At 30.3% G+C, this 25,436-nt stretch overlaps 2 protein-coding genes across 5 annotated transcripts in view; one reads left to right on the top strand and one right to left on the bottom strand.

Moving 5' to 3' along the window:
* The window catches only part of LOC130891702 (voltage-gated potassium channel subunit beta-2), a 34,960-nt gene extending 10,597 nt beyond the window's left edge, over nt 1-24,363 (top strand). For 2 of the 4 annotated variants that reach the window (XM_057796597.1, XM_057796596.1), the window contains exons 2-12: nt 1,186-1,380; nt 1,734-1,960; nt 13,564-13,811; nt 14,215-14,325; nt 14,577-14,673; nt 15,556-15,683; nt 15,928-16,140; nt 16,273-16,439; nt 16,496-16,705; nt 19,863-19,993; nt 20,046-24,363. In XM_057796597.1, coding sequence (XP_057652580.1) covers nt 1,956-1,960; nt 13,564-13,811; nt 14,215-14,325; nt 14,577-14,673; nt 15,556-15,683; nt 15,928-16,140; nt 16,273-16,439; nt 16,496-16,705; nt 19,863-19,964 — 1,281 coding nt within the window. In that variant the 5' untranslated portion in view covers nt 1,186-1,380; nt 1,734-1,955 and the 3' untranslated portion in view covers nt 19,965-19,993; nt 20,046-24,363. Of the gene's footprint in view, nt 1-1,185; nt 1,381-1,733; nt 1,961-10,206; nt 10,815-12,771; nt 13,106-13,563; nt 13,812-14,214; nt 14,326-14,576; nt 14,674-15,555; nt 15,684-15,927; nt 16,141-16,272; nt 16,440-16,495; nt 16,706-19,862; nt 19,994-20,045 lie in introns of those variants that run through there. The other 2 variants (XM_057796594.1, XM_057796595.1) reach the window with 2 other exon arrangements.
* LOC130891704 (uncharacterized) lies at nt 3,152-4,772 on the bottom strand. Its single transcript, XM_057796598.1, has 2 exons — nt 4,465-4,772; nt 3,152-3,983 (listed from the first exon to the last, which is right to left on the bottom strand). Exons 1-2 carry the CDS (start codon nt 4,770-4,772, stop codon nt 3,236-3,238), a joined length of 1,056 nt encoding a protein of 351 aa, XP_057652581.1. The 3' UTR covers nt 3,152-3,235.
* Nucleotides 24,364-25,436: the final 1,073 nt, after the last annotated feature.

Here is a 25,436-nt window from a genome sequence, read left to right as displayed (position 1 = left end):
GCCACATTCGTGTGTAGTAGCCTTGGAAAGCTGTTGCAACTATTCTATATAAATAATTTTCAAATAACTCAACCTAATAATATATTTTGGCTACTGATTAATAAATTAGTTTACATTCTAGAAATTTATTAGGTAATTTCAAGGTTATATGTATATATATATATATATATATGTGTGTGTGTGTGTGTGTGTGTATGATGCAATTCCCATGAGATGTGACAAGCTTGTAGTTAATTAACATTAATGTTGGCAAGTGCAGCTTTATTTAGGCCAGTTACAAAACCAAATCAAAAAAGACTATTCTGTGAATAGTTTAGAAAACTCTTTGCAATTTTAATACGGAAACAATCCTAAAAAGGCCTTTTTTATCATTTATGTACACAGTTTTTTTGTCACAAAACGGTGGAATGAATTTTTACACTAAATCACTTACAATTATCTAATTTATTTAAAAACTTTTTCTAGTTAGATTTTCAGATGTTTTCAATATGATATCAAATTGTTCACTTTTACGGACTGTTAGCTTTATATACTATCATCATATTCTAGATTATTCGTTTCTTAAAAATCTCATGAACAAATAAAAAAGCCTTTTTAGAAATCTTCTGTATAAAAAAACGTAAATGGGTTGTAAAAAATACAGATAACTACGAAAATAAAAACCAAACTATTATATATTAGAACAGGACCGGCTTCACGGTCTATAACAGTGGACGAGTTGGAAATAATATAATTTTCTATATAAATCTCCTGTAATATTAAAAAAAATCATTAATTGGGGTAATTAAATAGTATTATTCACTTTTTTAAACCTTGGTAATTTTTATTAACGTGATCAAAACAACTGTAATCTTCTGTAAAAAAAAACTTTTTCTATATCATAAATGATCCTAATTTCAAAATAAACATAATCCTACAAATTTCGTTTTAAATATTTTCATTTCTAGTGGAAGCAAATTGTTTTTTGTCAGATTTTTTGTTATGGCCATTACAGCATTTAATTTCTTGTTTACTTTGTTATTATAGATGTTTTTTGTTTTGTCGACCTTGACCGTATTTAGATTTAGAAATATTAGAAAAAAATTACACGCCGACGAGTCCAATTGGAAAACTGCCATATTATATACAATGCGGTCCAAAAGTATAGAAAAAAGTCAATATAGGAATAAAAATTATTTTTTTTAGATAAAAACTTGCGTAAATTGACTGTTGGCATCGTGGTTCAAACTGGCGCATCAGTTTTGGATTTCGTACCCGCCACCGGCGGCGGCGGGCAGCTCCACCGGCGCCAAAGAAAAGGAAAAAGAAAAAATTTTAGAAGAAGAAAGAAAAGTTACAAGCAAAGAACAAAGACAATTGGAATACGACATCGCAGTTAAAGTGAGTTCAATTTCATCGATAAAAATATTAAAAAAGTACCAAAAAAAAATTTTTTTCGAAATTTTCCCTACAACTCCTCATGGTTATAATTTGAATTATTAAGCCTGAATTTATCCCAGTCTTCTATTTTCTTGTCAAAATCAGCTATTGTCTGTTTAAAAATGGCCTCCGTGTGGAAAACGATTGCTTTTGACGTAAACTTCTGTGTGGTTATTTGTTAATTTATTCTTCACAGTTCTGTCACTTATTAAATACTTCCATATAAAAACGAGAAAAAAAAGTTAGCACTGGTACATTAGAGGAAATCGATTGTTTACCCCACGGTCGCCATTTTGATCTTTTCCTTATTTTAGGAACATCATCGATCTCAAAGGGAGCAATGGGAAATCCGTCAACTAGACAATGATTTACTGCAACAAAGACATTCGGAAAGAGAACGCGAAAGGGAACAAAAAGAATTGGCCGATCAACGTTTATTGATCGAAACTAGCGGTGGTAATACAGAAAAAGCCGGTTCTTCGACGGCCGCCATTACGACATCATCTGCTATCGAACATGACGACATCAAACTCCAAATGATGTAAGTAGAAACTAAAATATTACTATTCAATCTCACCCTATATTTTAAAGTATTCCTAAATCTGCTAGTAAGAGTTTCCTCTGCGATTTTACTAGTATTGTAATTTTCTGAAAGAACGTAACATTTTGAACGAACCCTGTAACAATTTTCCCCAATTTGCAGTGGTTTGTTATCTAAAATATCTGGGCTGACATCCAACATTAGAAGAACTGCTAAACTGTTTTTTTTTGGGTTTTTGCAGCTGACTTACTAAATTTAGGTTGAAAAATGAAATTTACTCGGTCTATAAGGTCCAAAATTGGATATTCCAGCTCTATTTGGTCAAAAATTAGGTTTTATCGGTTAATTTTCACATAATAGGCACTTTTCGAGGTCTAATTGGCTGAAATTTAACTTTTTACACTTAATTAAGTTAAAAATTGAAATTTACTCGGTCTATTCGGTCAAAAATTGGATTTTCCAGGTCTATTTGGGCAAAAATTGGATTATCCAGCTTTATTGGGTCAAAAATTACGTTTTATTGGCACTTTTCGAGGTCTAATTGGCTGAAATTTGACTTTTTACACTTAGTTAAGTGAAAAATTGAAATTTACTGGGTCTATAAGGTCAAAAATTCAAGTTTCCAGGTCTATTTAGTCAAAAATTGGATTTTCCAGCTTTATTTGGTCAAAAATTAGGTTTTATCGGCACTTTTCGTGGCCTATAAGGCTGAATTTTAACTTTTTACACTTAGTTAAATTGAAAAATGAAATTTACTCGGTCTATAAGGTCAAAAATTAAACTTTCCAGGTGTATTTGGTCAAAAATTAGATTTTCCAGATTTATTTGGTCAAAAATTAGGTTTTATCGGTTAATTTTCACATAAAAGGCACTTTTCGAGGTCTAATTCGATGAAATTTGATTTTTTACACTTAGATAAGTCTAAATATTAAGGTTCGGCAGCTCTGTCGTGCAATTTTTTTCAATTTGAAATTTTCTAAAAGAACATAAAATTTTGAACGAACCCCGTAACAATTCTCCTCACCTTGCAGTGCCTTTTTTATTAAAAATACCTGGGCTAACATCTAATTTTAGAAGAACATTTTTGGAGCTGAACTCACTAGAATTAGCTCCAATTTTTGGCTAATTTTGGAAATAAAAAAAAGATCGAAATGACTTCTAACATTTAAAATGTAATTACGAAAAATATAATTTCGTTTAGTACAAATAAAAATCGAATTGTTGACTTTTTATTAATTTTACAATAAAAAAAATTACAACTAAAAATTTCCACGATCAATGTACAGTTATCCTTAAATTTAATTGAGGTCCTTCTTCTAATAAAGCAGCTATCGAAGCCCTACATATCAACAACCCATGCAATTTACCAGCTATATCATCGAACTCCAAATTATGAGCGGTGGCGTGTACTTCGCAGAACGTAGAAAACGCCATCGAATCCGATTTCGAACACAATTCGATGGTGCAGCAGTACCGATCCCCGCAAGGACAAAACAACCAAATCAGAACCGAAGCTAGATCGCGTTTCCGTTCCGGAGATCCGGTCGCCATCAACCAAAACGAATTCATCGGAATGTACTGATTGAATTTATCGCAAGTCTTAATAACGCTCACCGAACTTCGCGACTTTTCCACATCGATGTTATTCCGATCGTACACCGTGATCATGGCCAAACAATGATGATTGTTGTGTTCTATGATCGAAACGTCTAAAGAGACACATAACTCTCTGTTTCTTTCTATAGCGTAAGCGGGTATATCGCTGTGATCGTGTTTAAAATGCGTTATAAAAGTCGATGTCGCTATAATTTTTTTGCAAGGTTTGTGCGGGCATTTAATTGGGGTTTTCGATTGTTGCGAATCGATTTTCAAATAACTCGAATTAGTTGCTGGATTTTGACATCGCGCTGATGATTCTTTCGATACAGTAGCGTTCTTTTTACCCAATAGAAGTTTTAGTTCTTTGGTTGGAAGACGAAATAACGTTTCCAAAGTTACGTTTAATCTTTTTGGTAATTCGGATCTACGAAAAATATAAATAAATATAAAAAGTTTTCTACCACGAAATTTATTTACATCTACGTGCGATTTATCGTAAATTACTGGAAAACTTAACAATTCTTAAGCGCTTTTTGGTATTTCTAACGAAATTTGATGTTAGTTTTAGTTGGTGTAGATCATTGTGATATACAAGGGTGGTTCCAGAAGTACCTGGTTCCACAAAAATAAACTTTCCCTACGACGTTTAATAAATTCGATGTCTGGTAAATCCGAGGAGACTAAATCTGGCGAATGAGGTACCAATTCAATAATTTTGGTCGTTGCAATAACGGATGTGGAAGTTTGAACAGAGAAGTATTTAGAACGTCGTGAAAAACGAATGGAATCGAAATTTATGAACAAAATACCAAAATCGTGTTTCGAAATAAATAATACGTAAAATACAGGGTGGGTGAAAACTTTCGATCGTTAATTTATAGTAAATATCAAAATATAATAATTACCTTTGATAATCGAGACGATTATTAACAATTTGATTAAGATCGTATCTATAAGGTCTTCCGATTCCAGGTTTGGTTCTAATTTTATTCAAAAAATCCAAATTGACTTTGGTTTGAGTGAAGATTCCGGTAGTTTTACAAACAACACACGTGGCTTCGTTTTTATTGTACCCTCTGTATTTTTTTCGTAAATTTAAAAAGCATTCTACGCAATATCGATGTTGTAACGGACATTGATATAAAGGAACCGTTTTGGGTATTTCGTCACACAAATTGCACCTCACAATACTCCTCCAATGATTCACTTCCATTTTAATTTAATGGTGGAAATTCATTTTTCTTTTAATTCAACGTCTGATACGAAAATTTTGTTTGCCAAACACATCAGAGACTGAGATTTATGTTTGACAGCGTAAATGATTGACAACATGTCAATATAATGACGTATCTCCGCTTATTTTGTTTATTTCGTTCTTCTTCTACTTTATTAAAAGCGTGTGGCCTTTACATTTGTACAAAACAACCAATTATTCCAACTTTTTCGCTGGTAATCAAATTTGGCTTCTTATTTATTAAATTTAGTCAAAATGCGTTATGTATAACTGAATTTGGGGGAATTTCCGTTAGATCGGCAGAATTAAGAATGTTTTCAACGAGAACAAGTAAAAAATCATCTTTATTTAAAGCGTTAAGAATAATCACTTGTTTTAACAGAAATTTCAATCAAATCTTTCGAAATTATGGAAGACGTACCAAAAATTCTTAAAAACGGGCTCTGTTGTCGAAGCGCCGAGTTCTGGACGACAACTATCTATAACAACTAACGAAAATATGGAAACAGTTGCTTTAGCGTGTATTGGAGGTAAGGATGACAATGCGGGAAGTCTAGTGGGTTCGTACTTTTTTAAAGGACACGTGACGGGCCAAAGTTATCCGGAAATCCACGTGTGCAAATGGACACGGAAACTTTTAGAGGACAGCTTAACAAGCTTCGCAGGATCTGCCTCTCCGTTGAGGATTGTTGCCCTAAATGCATTAATCAAGATTGGCATAGACAGTAAACAGTACTGATGTGAACAAAATATGAAAAACCGGAATGTTTTGAACTGAATACGAAGATGATGATAATAACCAAAATTTTGGAATCGTGTCATTGAAAGTAATAGTCGGAACAGATTCAAAACAACTGGTTGTGAAGTAGAATACGAAAACGAAATGACATACAACTTATATAAGAGAATACAATACATAAAGGCACCTGGAATCAGTCATCTACGATGTGGGTCCCCGTTAAGATCTTAGAGAATACAAAAAACCTTGAATGTAATCGATTGTCATGAAAAAAATCAATAGTAGATGCAACAAGATTGAAATGTGAGTTACAGACTGGTAAAGGCGTATCAAATGATATCTAAAATCGATTGCGCATGAACGATTAGGTCCGAGAGAGATTTGTTGGAAATAATGTGGTGTATTCACCTGATTTATCACCTAATGACTTTTTCTGTCAAACATTGAGTAATAAACTCGGACGGCGAAGATTCTGTTGTACGTTGTCAAAATCAGCTTCAATGGATAAAAAAACGGTTTGAACATTGACAAACTTGTACGAAAAAAAATGGTGAATATTTCGAATTTTGCGCTCTAAAAAAAACACGAAATTTCAAATTGTTTACTAAATTTTTTTAACTGTTTCAATTCGAATCGTTTATTATGAAGTAGATTCTTAGGTTAGGTTAGTTAATGTTTAGGTTAAGTTAGGTTAGGTTAGATTAAGTTAGGTTAGGTTAGGTTATGTTTAGGTTAGGTTAGATTAAGTTAGGTTAGGTAATGTTAAGGTTGGGTTTTATGAAATTAGAAGCCGTCCGATTTGTATTACATAAAGGTTGTATGAAAATTTTGTTGAGTGTTGAATACATTTTTCGTTAAAAGATGGCGCGAATTTTATGATAAATGATAATACATAAAGTAAGTTTTCACATTAATCATTTTATTTATATTTTTAATCTCAAATATTAAAATTACTACAACTATAGTTTATGATCAATTTTCTTATCTAATCCTTAAATTTTTTTATTATTCCCCAACCGCTAATTCACGTTTATTATTATCCAATATGACGAATATCCTTTTTTTTATCAAAAAAATTTTATTTTCGAGGTTTTGGTTCATCCTCTTGTATCATCTTCATCATGTATCAATCGTTTAGATGTTTTAGTCGGTAGTCGTTTAAAAATGATGGTCGTCATCATGTTACTCAGTTTATTATATCTAATTTCGACTGTTTTTTGTAACCAAATAGTGTTCAAACCCGTGGAAACTACCTACGCGATATTAAACATAAAACAAACTATTAATATATACCGTGCAACTAATAAAACTAATTGTTCTAACGACTCGACCGATAATTGTATATCGATGCAAAAATTTCGAAATAATTTTCGAAATATTGCCGATAAACTTGATACAGCAAGTGGAGGTGCGAATTTTGAGAAAGTTTATATCCTGAAAGGACATAAAACATTAAACGACACCAAGTTATTTACCGATAACTTTGATAGTGATTGTCAACGAGGTTTTTTACATAAAAATGATTTTATGCTTTGGGAACCTGAAGATTGTGATATACCAAACGTGTATTATCAAGGTTTAGTTAAAGAATGGATTTTAAGTACTTCTCCAATGGTAAAGTACATAACTTTTTCAAATCAACAACGAACCTACCAATTGAGAGTACTGAAGAAAATAAACGGATCTAGTGACATCTACGGGACGGATCAAGAAGATGTATTCGTATCAAAAAAAATTCACGTCAAAAGTAAGATGGGAAATTTATCGGCGCTAATTTCAAAAAATATTGACTTTGGTTTTGGTTCCGCGTATATTAGTGACACTAAAAAAATATTTTTAGATGTAAATATGTATTTATCGTTTATTTTAATAGTTATAATTTTCGTTTTAATAGTTTTGATAATCGTAGTTATTGTAATACAAAGTAAATTATTGAAAAAATTCGATAAAATGAAAATTAAAGAACAAACAAATAAATCTACAAACAAAGAACTATTTTACGAGTATGTGGATTATAATGCTATGGAATTGGATCAAAGAAATCGAAGAGACGTTCCTTTGAAGGACATTGTTTACGATACAGTCATAAATGATTTGTATAAAATATGAATTTTCGATATATAGATAAATTTATTATGTGAATCAAATATAAAAAGATTTATACCGAAAAAACTTCGATACAAAATTATAACAATTTTTAATAAATATCTACGAAAATATCGATTTCAGAAAAAAAAGTTTTATTCAAAAAAAGAAGCTCCTAAAAATCTCTACAAAAAAGGTTATATACATTTTTTATGTAAACCTATTATTTTATCCATAATATTTCTATAAAAAACTTACTAACCTAACCTAATCAACATCTAGTCGACGCCCCCTCGTAACCAGTACTCATATATCTTACGTCATAAAAGTATTAAATATGAATTTTCGATATATACATAAATTTATTATGTAAATCAAATATAAAAAGATTTATAACGAAAAAACTTCGTTTTCCCAACAAATCCTCTTCAAAATTACAACAATTTTTACTAAATGTCTAAGAGAGTATCGATTTTAGAAAAAAAAGTTTAATACAAAAAACTAAACTTTCAAAAAACTCCACAAAAAAGGTTATAAACATTTTTCACGTAAACCTATTATTTTAACCATAATATCTCTACAAAAAACTTACTAACCTAACCTAATCAACATCTAGTGTAATATATAACTGACGACGCCCCCTCGTAACCAGTACTTATATAAATTACGTCATAAAAACCACAAAAATAGATTTACGTAAAAAATGTACAAAACCTTTTTCGTAGAACATTTTGGAGCTTTATTTTTTATTCGAAACTTTTTTTCTAAAATCAGTCGTAGATAAGTATTCAACTCGTTGATTAATATAACTTGAATTAACCCCGTATGTTTACACGATATCAGTTAAGGTGATTGCGATATGACGAATAACAGAGGGATGTCGTGACGTCGAGATGTGACGCTCGGTATCGATACAGCGTGGCGTCGGCGTCTGAATAGCATCGTTTTTGCATCTAAAACCTCGTGTGACGTACAATCAGATCCGCCGCAGTGCAGTCGCACTTGTTACGAGGAAAACGCATCCATTTTCAAAGGATATACTCGAAATTAGTTTCCTCTACGGGGTTATCGTTTTATAAAAAAATACAAATATCATAAATCACTTTATTTTGTCTTTTTCTGTACATAACATGTCATATGAATCGTGTTTGTCATTAAACACGTGATACAAATGTCTAATAAAAATTACATATAAATATTATGAATTACAATATTTTTGTTTTCCCTGTATGTAAGTTATATATGTTATTTTATTAAGAATATTTAATCACGTGATATGTGATACTAATTTACCTCCTTATAACTAAAATTAGGTATATATAATATTTTTATTATTTATGAAACCTTTTTTTACCTCAATTAAAATTTCTATTCTGATTTATTTCTTATTTAAATACCTAATCATCAAAACATCCACGTGATAACAACTATTAAATTAAATACATTTTTAGTAATAAAGTTTTTCGATAGTTGGTAGCACTGAAAGCGTCACTAACGCGGTCTATATATTAGTAGCAGACCTAGAATAATTTAGATTAAAATATTGTATACAATTAATTATATCTATAATACATATTGCATTATAGATAATTATAAATAAATCTCACTCTATTAAACGTATCTTTTATTAACATTATAATATCCTAAATATGATACATTTCTTCAAAACGTCATTATTGGATCATCGATATGTATTTGCAGTTCCGTTCTTATTTTTCATAGATTTAAACGATATCGACAATAGTGTCGACAATATTTGCCTTCTTCAACATTGTCACGAACAGATCTACTGTGAAATATCAGAAAATATAACATTGTAAAGCTGTGACTAAAACCGAAAGTGAAAGCTTTGCGAGAAGCGCTTAAGGCTCAAAATCCTGGAAAACTGTAGACTTTCTAAGGAATGTTTTGACATTCCGAAGAGTTAGAAAATAGTCCGTGAGCAAAAATGAAGAAAACCATTTAAATTTCAAGAATACTGCTAAAAGTCACGAAATTGAAATTATTATACAGGGTGTATCAAGAAGAAATAAAATACGTTGATACAAATATTTTAGAGTAGTTTCATATATAAAATATGTAACTCCTATATCAGGGCTAGTTCCAATGAACCTTCCCCACCATCAAAAATTTCCTCGTCCCACCCAAAATATACTCAACGAATCTCTCTCTCTCTCTAAGCATCTCGGTTCAATACAGGCGATCCAATAGTACGTGACGCCTTCCGGTACAGGCGTTCTTGGAAAAATAATTGGCAACAGTGTGTAGATAAGGAAAGGTGGTAATATGAAAAATTTTGATTGTTTTCATTATTTTAATGAATAAATATTAAGAAAAAAAATTACTACTTTCGGAATAGACCCTGTAATTCGATTTATGTAAATTTGTATTAATATTATTTATAAATTTCAAGAAGTTATTTATTTTATGATTGGAACGGAAATAAAAAAAATGACTTGATCATTTAATTTTTATCACGAAATAAACAGTATCCCACTGTATATTTAGAGATAGTTCCTAATATCCGCATTCCAGTCGGAAGTGTTTCAATATCATAAGCTTACGTACTATTGTGAGATATTTCTGCAGAATCGGGCGCCACCTCGTCTATACCCGTGAACGGTCGCCTAAACAACTGCAGTGACGACATACACACTCTGTACATCCAGACTGCCCATGTTTCAATCTCGTCCAACGTTAGATATTTAATACTCTGATAATATTATAACAAAACGACAAGACATTAATTTTTTAATTAACAAAAATGTTGTGATCCAAGTTATTAGTTTTAAAATAAAATTAATTTGACGAATTAATTAGTTTTTCTTTGAAAACAGGTGAAAATCGATGTAACACTTTTAGGTTATATCTCGGGAAGTGCGGTTAAAACGGTACGGTTGTTGTTTTAAATAATAAGTGACAATTATTAATATAAATAAAAAAATTTTTAATAAATAATAAGAAAAAATTATAGTGTGATATTTGTATTGTTTTGTTAAAATTTTAACCACTCATAATAAGATCAATTTATTGAATCTGATGGTTGATATTAAGGTTAGTTTTTGAACGTTTGCCAATTTTCAAATATGCCAGGAATATAAGTGGGAAATTTGTCTCTTTAACATTGTGCTCTTGATGTTGCATAATACAAGTGATATCTTGTGCTGGTATTTATCAATTTTGAATTGTAATCTCAGGTAAATTCAATTGAAATAACATATTTTTAAGCATGGATTTTTTTTCTATATAAAACATATTCGTAGCGACATTTTCGTGTTTTAAATTTAGAAATATAGAGTTAAAAATAAATTAGAACTAGAACTAATTATAAACGTTTTTTATTTATATTTAAATGTTTTTAGCAGTTTTAGAGAGGTAGATATAGGTACAGGACTATAAAGATTTCTCTCTTCTTTTCCCTTTATTAAACATACGATTATTATTTTTTTATTACATTAAAAAGTCGAAGTAAATCAAGGTATAATATTATTCAATTGGAAATTGTATTAATTTTTATATTAAACGAGGTCTTTATTAACTTTTCATAACCTCAAAACTTCGACATAATTTAATGTGGCTTGAACCTTGTAGATTCAAAAATTGTGTTGAAAAAAAAATTTACGACGAAAATTCTAACAAATTACGAGTTATTGGCCATAAATTTGAAAATTTGAATTAAACTACGAGAAATAATAAAAAAATTCGTAACGAGGACGTTATTCACCTTTCCGGAGTTTAAATTATATCAGAAAACGAAAATTATTTCATTTAAACAACATTTTCTATTTTATTTATATCGTAGAAAATAATAGAAAAATAAAATTAGTTCTTATACTAAACAATTGAGTGAAATGTTATTTTCCTCAGCAAAGATAAAGTGTCAAAACATCTATTAGAACAAACGTCAATCCGAGGAGTTTCGATTCGATGTCTCAAATACATTTATTCAAAAATCGATTCGAATTCATGCCTTTAATTATCAAATATTACTTTTTGATTCTGTTTTTGTTGAAATTATCAATCAATAAGTAGAAAAAAATATATAAATTACTTTTAATTCTTGTAGAAACCATTTTTTTCAAACTATAAAAATATCGAAGAAACATTTCGATTCTTGTCGAGTTATTAAAATCAGCCAAAGTAATATCGAATTGTGCATGATCGTGTTAAATTATTTCAGATATTATACCACTTTCTCATAGTCCAGTCAATGACGATAAAAAGTGTAAAATTTGGATTTAAGTTTTACTTACCGAGATAAATTATATAAATATACTTATCTTTATATACCTAAATTGTTTTGAAAGTATTTTTAATCAATAAACGTTAATAAATGCATAAAGTACACTTTGATAATTATATGTAGTCTGGCAACATCGGATCCGTCTAATAAACAATAGACTTGTCCAAATAATTCAAATAACCAGTGGTATAGAGGGGAGAATAAGCGTCGTCATTTTGATTTTAGTTTCGGTGGTAAATTTGAAATTACGACAATCTCTAGGTTTCTACAGATACTTCTGAACTTGCATAAAACTTGTAATATTTTGAGATACGTAATAACATCAAGAATACACTAAATCAATATCTAAAACAACAACGTTGCTAGTTAACGTATTATAATTTCTTACAATTATAAAGATTAAGTATTGGTATTATGTATTGTTTTTAATATAATTTTTGATAAAATTTGCTCATTTTAAACACCTGTGCCATTATTTCATAACAGAGACGTGACAACGCTTTATACGAAAAAACAAAATGGAGGTTCTTCGAACTTTGGATACATAAGCTCAATAAGACGTGTGACTATAATTCAGATGGCGCTGGTATGATAAAAAACGGCCGCATATGTGGAAGAAAAAACCACTATTTCCCTAAGGCAACGATGATTAAATTGCTACCTCGTCCACAGTTTAGTCCAGATCTGGCTCTCAGTGACTACTAATCTCAAAAAAGCGCCCAAATGAAGAAGCAATTTCCTATTTTGATGTTTTTTTTAGTAAATCTCACGATTTATTGAGTTATGTTTCATCTCTGGTATCAACGACGTTTTTAAACTTTTTTTAAGTGCAAGACTATGATTTCAAATAAATTTTTTTTGTTAATAATTTTTTAAAACAATAATAAAATAATATTTTTCGTTTATTTCAGTTAAAAACATAATAAAAAGTTTACAATAATTGCCTTATAACATAGTATTTAAAAGAAAATGAATAACCCAGTAGTGCCTGGACTATAACTAATAAATTAACGAAACAACCATATTTGTAAATATAAAAAGAAATAAGATACTAGCAATAATAAAATTCGTCAAACGTCATAAAATAGTGTCGGTTATCGATTAGAAAAAAAAACGAATTATATAATCGATTAAAATCTACAAAATTATGTCGCAAATTGCATTGTGTAACTATACTAACAACGATAATAACAACAATAATGACAACATTAGTGAGGACTCCAGTCAACTGCCAACTATATATAGGTAAATATTTTTACTGTATTTTGCACGCGCTTTATATTTCAACTTACACAAGATAATGAAACATAGTAAAATCAAATATATTTTATTCACTACTAAACACAAAGTAAAAATCATGACATTTGACATTGACATTTTTCGAACACGTTGCCAATTTAAGACGAACTACCAACCTAAATACTACTAGTATTTACCATTATTATGTGTAAGACGAAATATATACAGATGGGAAGGAACCTAAATAACTTAACAATAACAAATTTCAAGATTTGGAATACATGGAAATAGGAGGTAACAAAACGTTTGTAGCCTTGGAACAGTTATAAAACCAAAAAGTTAATATACAGGGTGGCGCAATAGAACGTGCATATTTCATCATCTTTTTTCGCGGAGTAAACGGGGCTTAGCGTGGTTGTATGTAAAGGTTTGTGTCCTTGAAGAATGTTTGTCTATTGTTGCAGGTGTCGCGCGCCGATAGCGAGCCTGGACTGTATGGAAGAGTTCAGTGCCGGTAGCGGGCTTAGCGGTTTGGCGGAACGCGGAGGAACCGGTGATTCCGCGATAACGAAAGAGCAGCTACTTCTGAGCGGGTTGACGCATTCGGCGCCGACTGTACCTCTACAATTGACTAGACAGACTTCGGTTACGCCGGGATTGAGGTACAGGAATTTGGGGAAGAGTGGATTGAGGGTGTCTAATATCGGTCTCGGTAAGTTTTGATTCTTTAAATGTCGTCTTCGAGTTTGGGGAATCAATTTATTAATAATATAAATATTTTTCGGCGAAGCTGTTTGTTATTGTGAAATAAATTGAATATATATATATATATATATATATATATATATATATATATATATATATTTGGATTTTTTTGGAATTTTCAAGTCATCTAAAATTTTTGTTGTATTTTAAAATTCTCCAGATTTTTTACGACGAATATTTTTTTTAGATTTTTTGAGCAATCTTCACATTTTTGTTTTTTTTTTTCAAATTTATGGTGTTTTTCGACATTATTCGTTATTTAATTCAGTTTGCACTCGATTGTCAATTTCTCATAATTTTTAACGAAGTTTTTCAATGAAATTTGATATTTTTTTGACGTAACCTTTTAGGCACTTGGCCAACTTTCAGTCCTAATTTAACTGAAGAGCAAGCGGAGCAAATAATTGTATTGGCTGTGGAAAGTGGAATAAACGTCTTCGATTTATCAGAAGCTCATTCAGGTAATTTCTTTCTATTTTTAAAAAAATATCAAAATATCCAACATTTTCCCTTCGATATAATCCGTTGTCCCAAACCGACATTAACAAGCTTTTTCTTTCACTCGACGTTATCATACGCCCTTTCCAAATCAACAATGTACACACCATCTCCAAATATTACTGGCGATTTAGCATGTTTTAGGTAGGAATTAGTCACAAAGTTATCCACCGATGGATTTTTTTGTTATAAATAATTAGATGCTTTTATTTAGGTACACGAGCTGAAGTAGAATTAGGTAGAATTTTATCGAGAAAAGGATGGAAAAGGACGAGTTATATTGTGACTACAAAAATTTATTGGAGCACGAGGTAGGTTTAAATAATTTTTTCAAAAGAAACGTATTTTTGTTTGAAATTAAAAATTTTATAATTTTTTTCACAATTTTCGGACTTTTTTTTAAATTTTTTCGTATTATTTGTTTTTCAAAAGTTCCATTATTTTCATCACAAATTCCCAAGTTTTCTAGATTATTTCAGTTTCGTGATTTTTAGATTTTTTCTTTTACTAATTTTTCGATTTTATTTAGTTTTTCACCGAAATAGTTATTTTATCATTTTCGTTCTCCGATAATTTGTTCTAATTATTTTGATTATTCCAATTATTCTTTTCGGTTTTTCTCCAAATTTTTAGACATTTTCTTATTATTTATCATTTTCCTGATTTTTTCATTAATTTTCATCAATTTTTAACCTGAAATTCTCAATTTCTATTTTTTATTATTGAATTTTCCAAATATTGTTGATAATTCTCGTTTATTCTACAATTTTTCAAAATTTTTAACAATTTTCAATCATTTACATTTTTAAATTACAACTATCATCGTAATCCCAACTACGACATAGTAACTAATTTATAGACGTATAATAATTATATTGAACCCAACTTTGAAACAATTAACTCAACTATTCATCTCCCTTTTCTTCCTTCATCATATTTCCAGCCATACACTATTTGTGTGTTAAGTTGACTTACAAAGGGAATCCATCTTGACGTTACGTCATTTCCTTTTAGATCCCAATTTACGTGTGTCTATGTTCACAATCGCTTTTGAGGCTATCAAACAACTATAATAGCTCTAGATCTGGCAACCCTCATAATAACTAAAGACATATCTCAATTATCTCCCTCTATTTTCTATTTCAAATTTTAAATATAATAAAGCTGAAACCAAACAAATATTCGTATTTCAGATCGGAAGAACGCGGTTTGTCACGTAAACACATCATAGAAAGCGTCAAAGCGAGTCTGGTTCGACTGCAATTGTCTTATATCGATGTCGTCATCGTTCACAAAGCCGATCCGATGTGTCCAATGGAAGGTAAATAACTATTTTTATATATACGTCGAATATTAAATTTAAACTTATGATTTTTGGCACATATATATTGGATATGTCTTCGAATATTTCGTTTCGATTATATTTTGTTATTTGATATACAGAGTAGGCTTCAGTTTACATTCGAATTTAAATATTGAATTTGAACAAATTTTCGATTTTTGGTCGTAAAAATTCGAACAATTGATTTTTTTATATAAGTTTATAAAAATCGATTGTTTTCCAGAGGTGGTTCGAGCTATGCATTACGTCATCTGTCAGGGTTGGGTGATGTATTGGGGTACGGCGCGTTGGTCACCCGTCGAAATAATGGAAGCCTACACCAATTGCAGACAATTCAATTGCGTCACACCAATAGTCGAACAAACCGAATATCACATGTTCTGTCGCGAAAAAACCGAACTTTACATGCCGGAACTTTACAACAAAATAGGAGTTGGTGAGGACTCATTTATTTTTGTTCATTTTAACGAAAAATTCGTCTCCTTACACCGGTCCTGTTTTTTTTAAGTGTAGAGATGAGAATTTACATCGCTTCCAAAATAACAGTTTTGTTCGAAATTCTGTATAGGTTTGATGGCTTGGTCGCCGATCTCTATGGGGTTCACTCAAGGTCGCGACGACGGAAGCGGAAGCGGAGGCGGTGGTAGCGTTCAATTATTTTCGCGCGCTAGTTTTAAAAATAAATACAGCTCCTTCTCGTGGACTGAGGATGAAACTACCGCCGCCAATAAAGAGGTAAAAATTACGAGGCATTGAAAATTTGGTATTTTTATGGAATTGTTTGTTTGCAGAGTTACAGTTGGATGAAAGATAGGCTGCAACCGGACGAGTCGAGAAAACAGGCGGACAAAATACGGGAGCTGAGCGCGTTGGCGGAAAAATTGGGATGTTCTTTGTCCCAATTGGCCATAACATGGTGTTTGAAGAACGAGTCCGTTCAATGTTTATTGTTAGGGGCTAATTCGGTCGATCAGCTCTACGAAAGTATACAATCCTTACAGGTAATTATCAAATTTACAATATACTCAAAAAAATCCCATACATCGACAGAACGTTATCATTGTTTTGATATAACCTCGTATAACGACCTAACATTATAGTCTTCTTGACATGACCCTGTTTATAAACAAAATGTTGTCTTTTTGACATGACCTTGTATAATATACAAATTTTCTAGTCGATTTGACATAACCTAGTATAATAATCGAACGTTATATTCTTTCGGACACTACCTGCTATAATGACAGAATAAAACATTTTTTCGACATGATACAAATGTTATAGACTTTTTGACATGACCTCGTATAATTAAATAACGTTGTATTCTTCTCGACATGACCCTGTATATCAACAAAATATGGTCTTTATAACATGACCTTGTATAATGAACAAATGTTATAGTCGATTTGACATAACCTCGTATAATAATCGAACGTTGTAGTTTTTTGTACACTATATGTGTATATGTATAATTACAAAATAAAACATTTTTTTGACATGACTCCGTGTATAGACCAAACGTTATAATCTTTTTGACATAACTCCGTATACCGACTTGGTTGGGGGGCTGGTTCCCTCATTTTTTCCGTGATTGCGTAGACGTAACGTTTACGAGGATAAGTTATCTCTATAGTGTCTTTTACTTCACACCCCGTACATACCTTGTACATGACAAAGTATTTGCTTTTTGATATCGACTATAATAACTATGAAGGTTTTATGTAATCTCCTTTAGCCCCCGTATAAATAACTTATTTTCCACATCTTTTTATGATATTGCCACATATTCCATTAAATTATTGTAAAAAAAACACGTTTGGTAACAAAATTTTTCAAATGATACCCTATTTATTAAAAAACATTTCTACGCTACTGATTTTTACTTAAAAAACAATTTAATAGGAGCTATTGACATTTCCTTTGTTATAATACCATGGTATTTTTTTGATTCGATTAAATATGTCAAATTTCTAAATTTATCTTTCACGGAACTGTCCAAATTTTCGTAATAACCAAATATGGAACAAATCGATAGAAAAAAGAAGGTAAAAACCATAATTATACCACAAGGAGCGTTCGATGCTAACGATACGATAGTTCTCAAAGTGCCCAAGACGCAGAATCAATCGTCGCGTGGAACCAGAAGATCTGTTCCCCCGCAGTCGCAATTTGTCGAACAGCATTATGCTCCTCAGGATACGTGGCGAGCCGAAAGACCGTCGAGAATACCCGATCAAAATTATAACAGGAACTACGTCGAAGGTCAACACGAAAGCGGGAATTATACTACGGAGCCTGCTAGAACCAATAAAAACTACCCGCAACGAATTAATAACGTGAGAGAAAGTGGATACACTTTTCGAGCTTTTCCCGACGAAACAAACTATACTTTAGCCCAGCAAGAAGTACCTCAAGATAAGGCCCAACGGTCCGGTCAAGATAATCAAGGTGAGTGGGATGGAGATCTGGTAGAAAAATACAAACAAACGCTCTTAAACGAAAATTATCAATATCAAGGTTATCCAGAAGGTCCGGTTCAAGCTCAAGAAGATTTTGGAGATAAGTACCAGAACTACTATCCTGATTACCATGAATATCAGGAAAACTAAAGAAATTTATTTGTTTCATGTTGTTAAATTTAATCATTTTGTCTGAAATTAAAGTACAAAAAATTTTTTATTTGGTTTTTATATTTATCGAAAGTGATACCCCCCATACTTTAACTAAAAGGTGAATGATCTTCGACGGACGTATGTGATAAGTTTGTTCCGATCTGGTAATCCGAACCGTTCTTTTCGATATTTTCGCGTAATTTCCGGCTATGCACGTTCACAAACGATGCATTAGGCGGTTGGAACACAAAACAAGAATCGTTTGTATAACTTACATCTGCCATATTGGAACACGTAAAATCTCTACTGCGCAGAATCGTCACTGTATCTACGACGGTTTGTGATATGTGGTAACAGACCTAATGTATACGAATATTAATTTTACTAAATGTCTGGCTATTTTGATTCAATTAATTTCATTTATATAGAAAGAAAACTGTTTGGAATATAATAAAAAAATATATTAACTTTTCATTGATTATACCAGTCGAATTATAAAACAACAAAATTGAATTTTTGTGAAGATTTCTACGATTTTATTGAATTTGAGAAACTTAAAAAATAAACAATTGGTAGGAATAACAGTTAATTTAGGTGGATAAATGAGGAAAATCGTATCTAATGTACAAAAACATATTTTTGAAAAAAAAAAATAATTTTGTTGCCATTGTCAAAATAAAATTGAAACGTCATCGTCATAACTGCCTATATTCCCATGTTAGATATCTGACATTCTATGATGCTTTGTAGAAAACTATAATCGCAACCTCTTCTTTTTCGTTTCCTGGTCTTAACTATCTGATTGCTTCAGTCACATTCCTTTTTTATAATTAATATATGTTTTTTAACTATGAATACTTTATTAAAATTTTGTTTTAAGTATTTATTGATCACACTTTTTTTATATCGAACGTTTTATAACCACGCAATTCAACCTGCAACTGGTATCAGGCTAGTGTTCAACTATAGGTAGTATAGGAGTCCATACACTACAATAATTGACATCTATTTTTTTCAAGATAACGAATTTCAGTGAAACGTCAAGATTTGAGGAAAAATTCGTGAAAATAGGATCAATTGGTGAAAAAAAGTTATAATTAAAATGTGATACAACGTTTGATATAAAACAATAAATATATTAAATAAATTATTTAACGATTATTAATAGCTATGAATATGTAACAACGATGGAAATTTATTGACCAAAATTTTTTTATATATCAAAAGTGTTATAACCTCGTTCAACCACCTACCCTGCAACTGGTACCGTCTAATGTTCAATTACAGTTAGTATAGGAGTCCATACACTATATTATTTGAAAATAATCTATCAGGTAATGAGACACGTTAATTTTTGAAGTAGGGAATTTGAAAATAGGGTTAATTCGACAAATGAATTAAAAACAATTGCAGGGGGTAAGATTGAACTACGAGGTAATGATATATTTTATATAAAATATAATTTATACAGTTATTTCATTACAGCTATATAATTTGTATACATTTGTATATTTTTGATATATCGTCGTTTTATTCATATTTTCAGTTGATTCCGAAACTTAACACAAATATGGTAGCCGAAATCGAACGTATTTTAGAAAATAAACCGACCCGACCTCCGATGGTATCCACTTTGGCTCTAAGATGACAATCAATGTGCCCCCCCGGTTCCATAAGGTGAATTACTCGGTTCCACAATGATAAATAATTAAATCCGGATTTGTTTCAGTGGTAATCAGGGTGGCACTAGCGCGGCCTGCAGCCCCAAAGGCGACGAAGTAAGTAACGCCGACACCGACGCCAAAGAAACCCAAAAACTTCCGTTCTGCGAAATTCAGTGACAAAAGGCCACCGAGTTTGTAAAAACTCGTAAAAGTAAAACTCCCGATGAAAAACCGACGGTAAAAGAGAAGGTCAGATGGTCTTATAGCCCCGATGAAGGTCCGAAATGCACAACCGAAACGTTCATTACAAGAAAAAAGGAAAAGAAAATAGCTTCGAGTCCGGTGCCGGTATGAAAACGGAGGAATTTCGAGGACGAGGTGCTCATTTGAAATATTTGTTTCTTAATAATGTTAATCGTCATTTTAGCCACGGCGGCGTTTTATATAAAACGCCAAACTGCTTGTTTTTGTCGATTTTTAAAATTTTTGATCGAAAAAAAAATGAATTTTATCGCTAAAAGGACTATAAATTTAGTCCAGAACTGAATATAGTTCCATAATAAAGTAAACGCGATTTAAATAATATAATACAATTTTTAGAGAAATAAAATTACGTACGCCACTGATTAAATACGATCTAAGCTATCGCAATACCCACGACTTTCGAACGTTATCGCTGCTTATTTGTTTCAGGAAAGTTTTCCAAGTAACAAGTGTAACAAGTAACAACAAAAAAAAATCCACCACTATCGGAGTAGTTTTTATACTGTATATAAAAATCTGATTTTAAACAAAACAAAAATTAGAATAAAACGTATTTATAGTAATGTGGGTGGAGCCTACAACGTCACTTGTCAAACAATCATGGCGATCTATAAAACAATGTTTTCTAATAATACAAATTCATGTTAAAAAAAATTCATCTATTAATATGAAGACTTGATAAAAAAATATCGCGACGTGAATTTCCCTCTGGACTAGTTATTATTTGAATTAATATCGTTACAGTTTCGTATCATAATATGGCGTATTAAATACACTCAGTGACGTATGCAGTTTTACGAGGGGTATACTATATTATACAATTAGTGTTCTTATTTGTAAATATATATGAAATTTAAATTGTATTAAACAAACTTGAAATAAGGTAACGATAAACCTCTGTGAATATTTGTGATTCGAACTAAATTTAAAAATAACAACGATCTTTTTGTCCAATATAATTGGTATAAATAAATTTGGTGATGGAATGTTGTATTTCAACGAAAGTTGTTCGTGTACAGGAATATATTGTAGATTAAAATGAAAAAATAATTCGATAAGTTTATTTCGAAGACATTCTATGGTTGTACTTCAGTATATTTCCGATCAGTTTAGCGTTTTCCAGGTCGTAAAATCCATTTATCGAGACTAAGTACTTCTCGTTTACTCTATTTTCCATAGATTGACTTCCGGTTCCGCTTTTTGAACTTGATTTTCGAAGGGTAAAGTTTTATTTTAGGCTATTTTGGGGGGATGGGGGCTTTGCAGAAGGGGAGAAAGATGTGCATGAAGAAAAAAGTCGAAAATAATGGTTGTTTCAAACATTATTAACATTCAAATTCGTGTGTCTCTTGTTGTTAATCAGACTGAAGCGATGGAAAATTTCTTTTGGGTAGGTTTACTTTAGCTTTTAATAGGTTAGGTTTCCTTTAGCGTTGATAAGACTTCATTTACAAAATGTAACAAAAGTGTCTCGTTTATGTCAATTTTTGACTTTTTATCTTTTCGCAACTGTGATATTTTTTTTAAATAATTATAAAATGAGTTTTTGGGAAGTTTTACGATGATGAAGTTGTCCATTTGGTCAGAAACGTTCTTTTATTTCAAAAAATATTTTTATTCTTTATTTGTATTTAAAATAAACGCTTAAATCAATTTTTTTCTCAAAATGCGACACAAAAATTATTAAACCAACCAATTTTCAAAAATTTGGAATAAAATTGGTGCTACTTCGATGACAGCTGTCAAATTCTGTTTCATTCTTTTTTCAACAAATATAGCTGAAATTAGAGCTAAAGTGTCATTTGTAAGAAAGTTTTCAAAACAATTTTTGAAATCAATTGAAAATGTCGAAAAAAAAATCAATTTCATCCGATTGGCAACTGTCAAAATTAGTTTTTAACGTCAAAAATCAATTAAATCAGTTTGATGACAAAAAAATGAAAGCTGTTAAAATCTTTGACATTTCTAGAAATCAGTTACAAATTGCGAAATTTCCGCATTTTCATTACATTTTAGCAATAATATTCTTAAAACAGCTCACAAATGTTTGCAATTTTGAAAATCATCAATTCAACAATTATTTGAAATGGATCAAATTCTTTTTGAAAAATTTAAGATTCTTTACAAAATTATTAGACAATAATAGAAAAATGTAGCGTTAATAAAAGCTAATCGAATTGGATGGCTTTGTAATAATATCTAACTAACAACACCTTTTAACAACATGTGACAGAAAAAAACATCAAAATATAATTAGTAAAATATTAACCAAACTTGCCTGAATTGAGGTTTAATAGTAATAGGGTTCGATTAGATTCAAACTTCGTTTTTATATTTTTTCACTATATAAAACAATTTTTTGATTAAAATTTAGGAATTTTCACCCACGCATTGTAAAAAGCTTAAAATACTACTCTTACATGTTTTTACCACATACGCCATATTGGAAACATTTTGACACGTCGTTGGAACTTTTAGAATACAACTCCTTTTTTAAGATCAGATTGATTATGTCTAAGAACTCATATAACGGAAATTTCGTGTATCTGCGCAGATTCGTAAAATCAACCAACTTACTTTATACAAAATAATTTTAAGTAAATATCAATACTACTTTTATCTAAAATTAATATTTGTTTCATTTAAAAATCATGTTTACAACTAGTTTAACAATATTTTATTATTTACAATATATTTAAAAATATTTATGCACGCCACAAGGTAACAGTAGCCACTTCGATTTGACTTCATGTGTTTGTTATATTTTGTGTGTTTGTCGGGTATGACGTCATTTTTAGAGAGAAGCGATACGTTATTAAAATGCTGCTTTGTACAAATTGTTGTTAGGCAAACACTCGCATTTAACATTCTCTTTTTTGATATTTCTAATGTTTCTTTGTAATAGTTGTATCAAAATTATGAAAAATTACGATAAACGTTTTACTTTAGTGAAATTTCGGAATATTAATAAGAATTTTAAATATTCTATACATTTTTAATATACAGGGTAGTCAAATAAGATGCAGGTTACACGTTATATGATAATATGACAAAAAATGGCAATATCTTTGAACAATTTTCGAGATATTATACAAGGTATAGTAAAAGAATCTATTAAATCTATTTTTTCTAAACAGAACAGGAATAACCCTAATTAAGTATATTTGATATTTATATCTGAGTTCAAATAATTAAAAATGTTTGCATAGTTATTGAAAATTTACCAATTCATTAATTTGATCGATTGAAATTGTATTTTTTCACCATTTTTTTTTGTTTTTGGAAAACTTTTTACAAAACACGAAAAAATTTCGAGATTTTTCCAATTTAAACCATTATTTCACGTTTTCTAAAAGAAATATAACTTGAAGAGGAATCACGTAAGATTCGAAACACTTTTTGATTATAAAAATAATTAGTATTAGAATTAATAAATATACATCAGAATAACAATGTTGTCATTTAACAAATTCAAAGACACACCTTGTATACTTTATTATTCTCCGTGTAAAAACCCTCCCTGTATGTCACCAAGTACAATATCTCATTTATATTAATATAAATGAGAAGTAAGATAGTTTTTTTTCAACCCTGTATGCATACGTCATACAACTGATTTAGCTATTGATTTATTTTTAACCAATATCTACCTATAGTTTGTAATTTTAACATATCGCCATTAGCAATAAATAACACCCTATTTTCAAACTGAATAAAATTCTGTTGACTCGTCTTTATTATATATTATTGTTATAAATTTATTGTTGATCTTTTGTACATATATATTATCTCTTAAATAAATTGTTTAACGTTTAAGTTAAATGTATTTGTGAGCGCGCCAAATTTTATAAACAAAGGATAATTAAATTAATAAACATTCCATAGTCCGATTAAAGTTATAACCACACTTTTTTCTTTAAGAGTTGTCTCTATGGTGAATACTGCCTGTGTTAAAACGACGAGAACCTTCTTTTCGACGTTGCCAGAGTGTGTGTGTTTTACGTTAATTTTTTTTTAAATTTTTTATTCATTGTTGATAATAGATGATTTAGTTAAATAATTTGTGGCACTCACTGTTTATATCGTGTACATAACGTGTAAATATATAATTTTAAATAATTTTCGAAGGGCAAAAAATTAAATATATTAAGGATTTTAATAAGTAGACATTTTTCACAATTCGGAATTGTGCGTAAAACAAAATATAGTATTTAGTAAAATTTACGAATATTCACTCGTTTTTACTTATATTTTTTAAAGTTTTAAATTGTAATTCTTATTTAATAAGGGTAATTGCCCTTTTTTTACTACTCTTACGCTTTTAATTTTTATGAAATTGTAGAATTTAATAAACAAAAAGCACTTACCAATTCTTCTCTTTATTTTTTTATACAAACCTATTTATAAAACTACCAAATATGACGAAATATTGAAAATAACTCATTCAATTCAAAATTTAATACAACCCTCGTACACGCAAAGCACACTATCATTTCCCTAGGCCAAAACAAAACCAGTGTTGCCAATGATGATATGAATACGTCATACATCTATTCATGACCGTTTGTACTTTATATAAAAAAGATAGACGGTAGCAAAGTTTATGGATTTATTTTTTGTTCAAATTTTCAACATAATTAAATACTAAAATAATCTAAGAAACACATTCATTCCCTTTAAAATATTAATTTTTACATTTAACAAGTCCTGTATCTATAAATGGTCATCTCTGCTCTTTGGAAAGAGAAACAAAAAGAGATAGATATATCAAATCCCAACAATTTCACAAATCAGTGTTACCAACCCGTGGTTAGTATCTCTATTAATACAAGCAGTTCTGCATTGAATCCAGCGTTGCCAGGTCTTGAATAAATTTCTGGAATTGCAAGAATATTTCGTCATATTGTAACTATTTGGGCCTCACTAGGCCTCGTTGTTATTGTAAATATTCAAACTGTTACTATTTCAAAATAGACTCAAAAATGCTTCTGTATAAGGCGACTCGATGTGATTAAAAAAAAAATTCAATATCAATTAACTATTGGTAGTAGAGATTGTTTCATTGAACAATAGAGGTCGTTCAAAAAAATCGTTTGAGTTTTAATTATTATAATTCATTTTAACCGTCGTCATTTATTTTTATTTGGAAAAAAATGTGTTCGTAGGAGCATAAAAATTAATGAGCGGAATAA

This window comes from Diorhabda carinulata, chromosome 3, assembly GCF_026250575.1.
Source record: "Diorhabda carinulata isolate Delta chromosome 3, icDioCari1.1, whole genome shotgun sequence".
In the NCBI taxonomy this organism is placed as follows: Eukaryota; Metazoa; Arthropoda; class Insecta; order Coleoptera; family Chrysomelidae; genus Diorhabda; species Diorhabda carinulata.
Note: the sequence above shows the minus strand (reverse complement) of the source record. Positions and strands in the feature narration are given on the sequence as shown.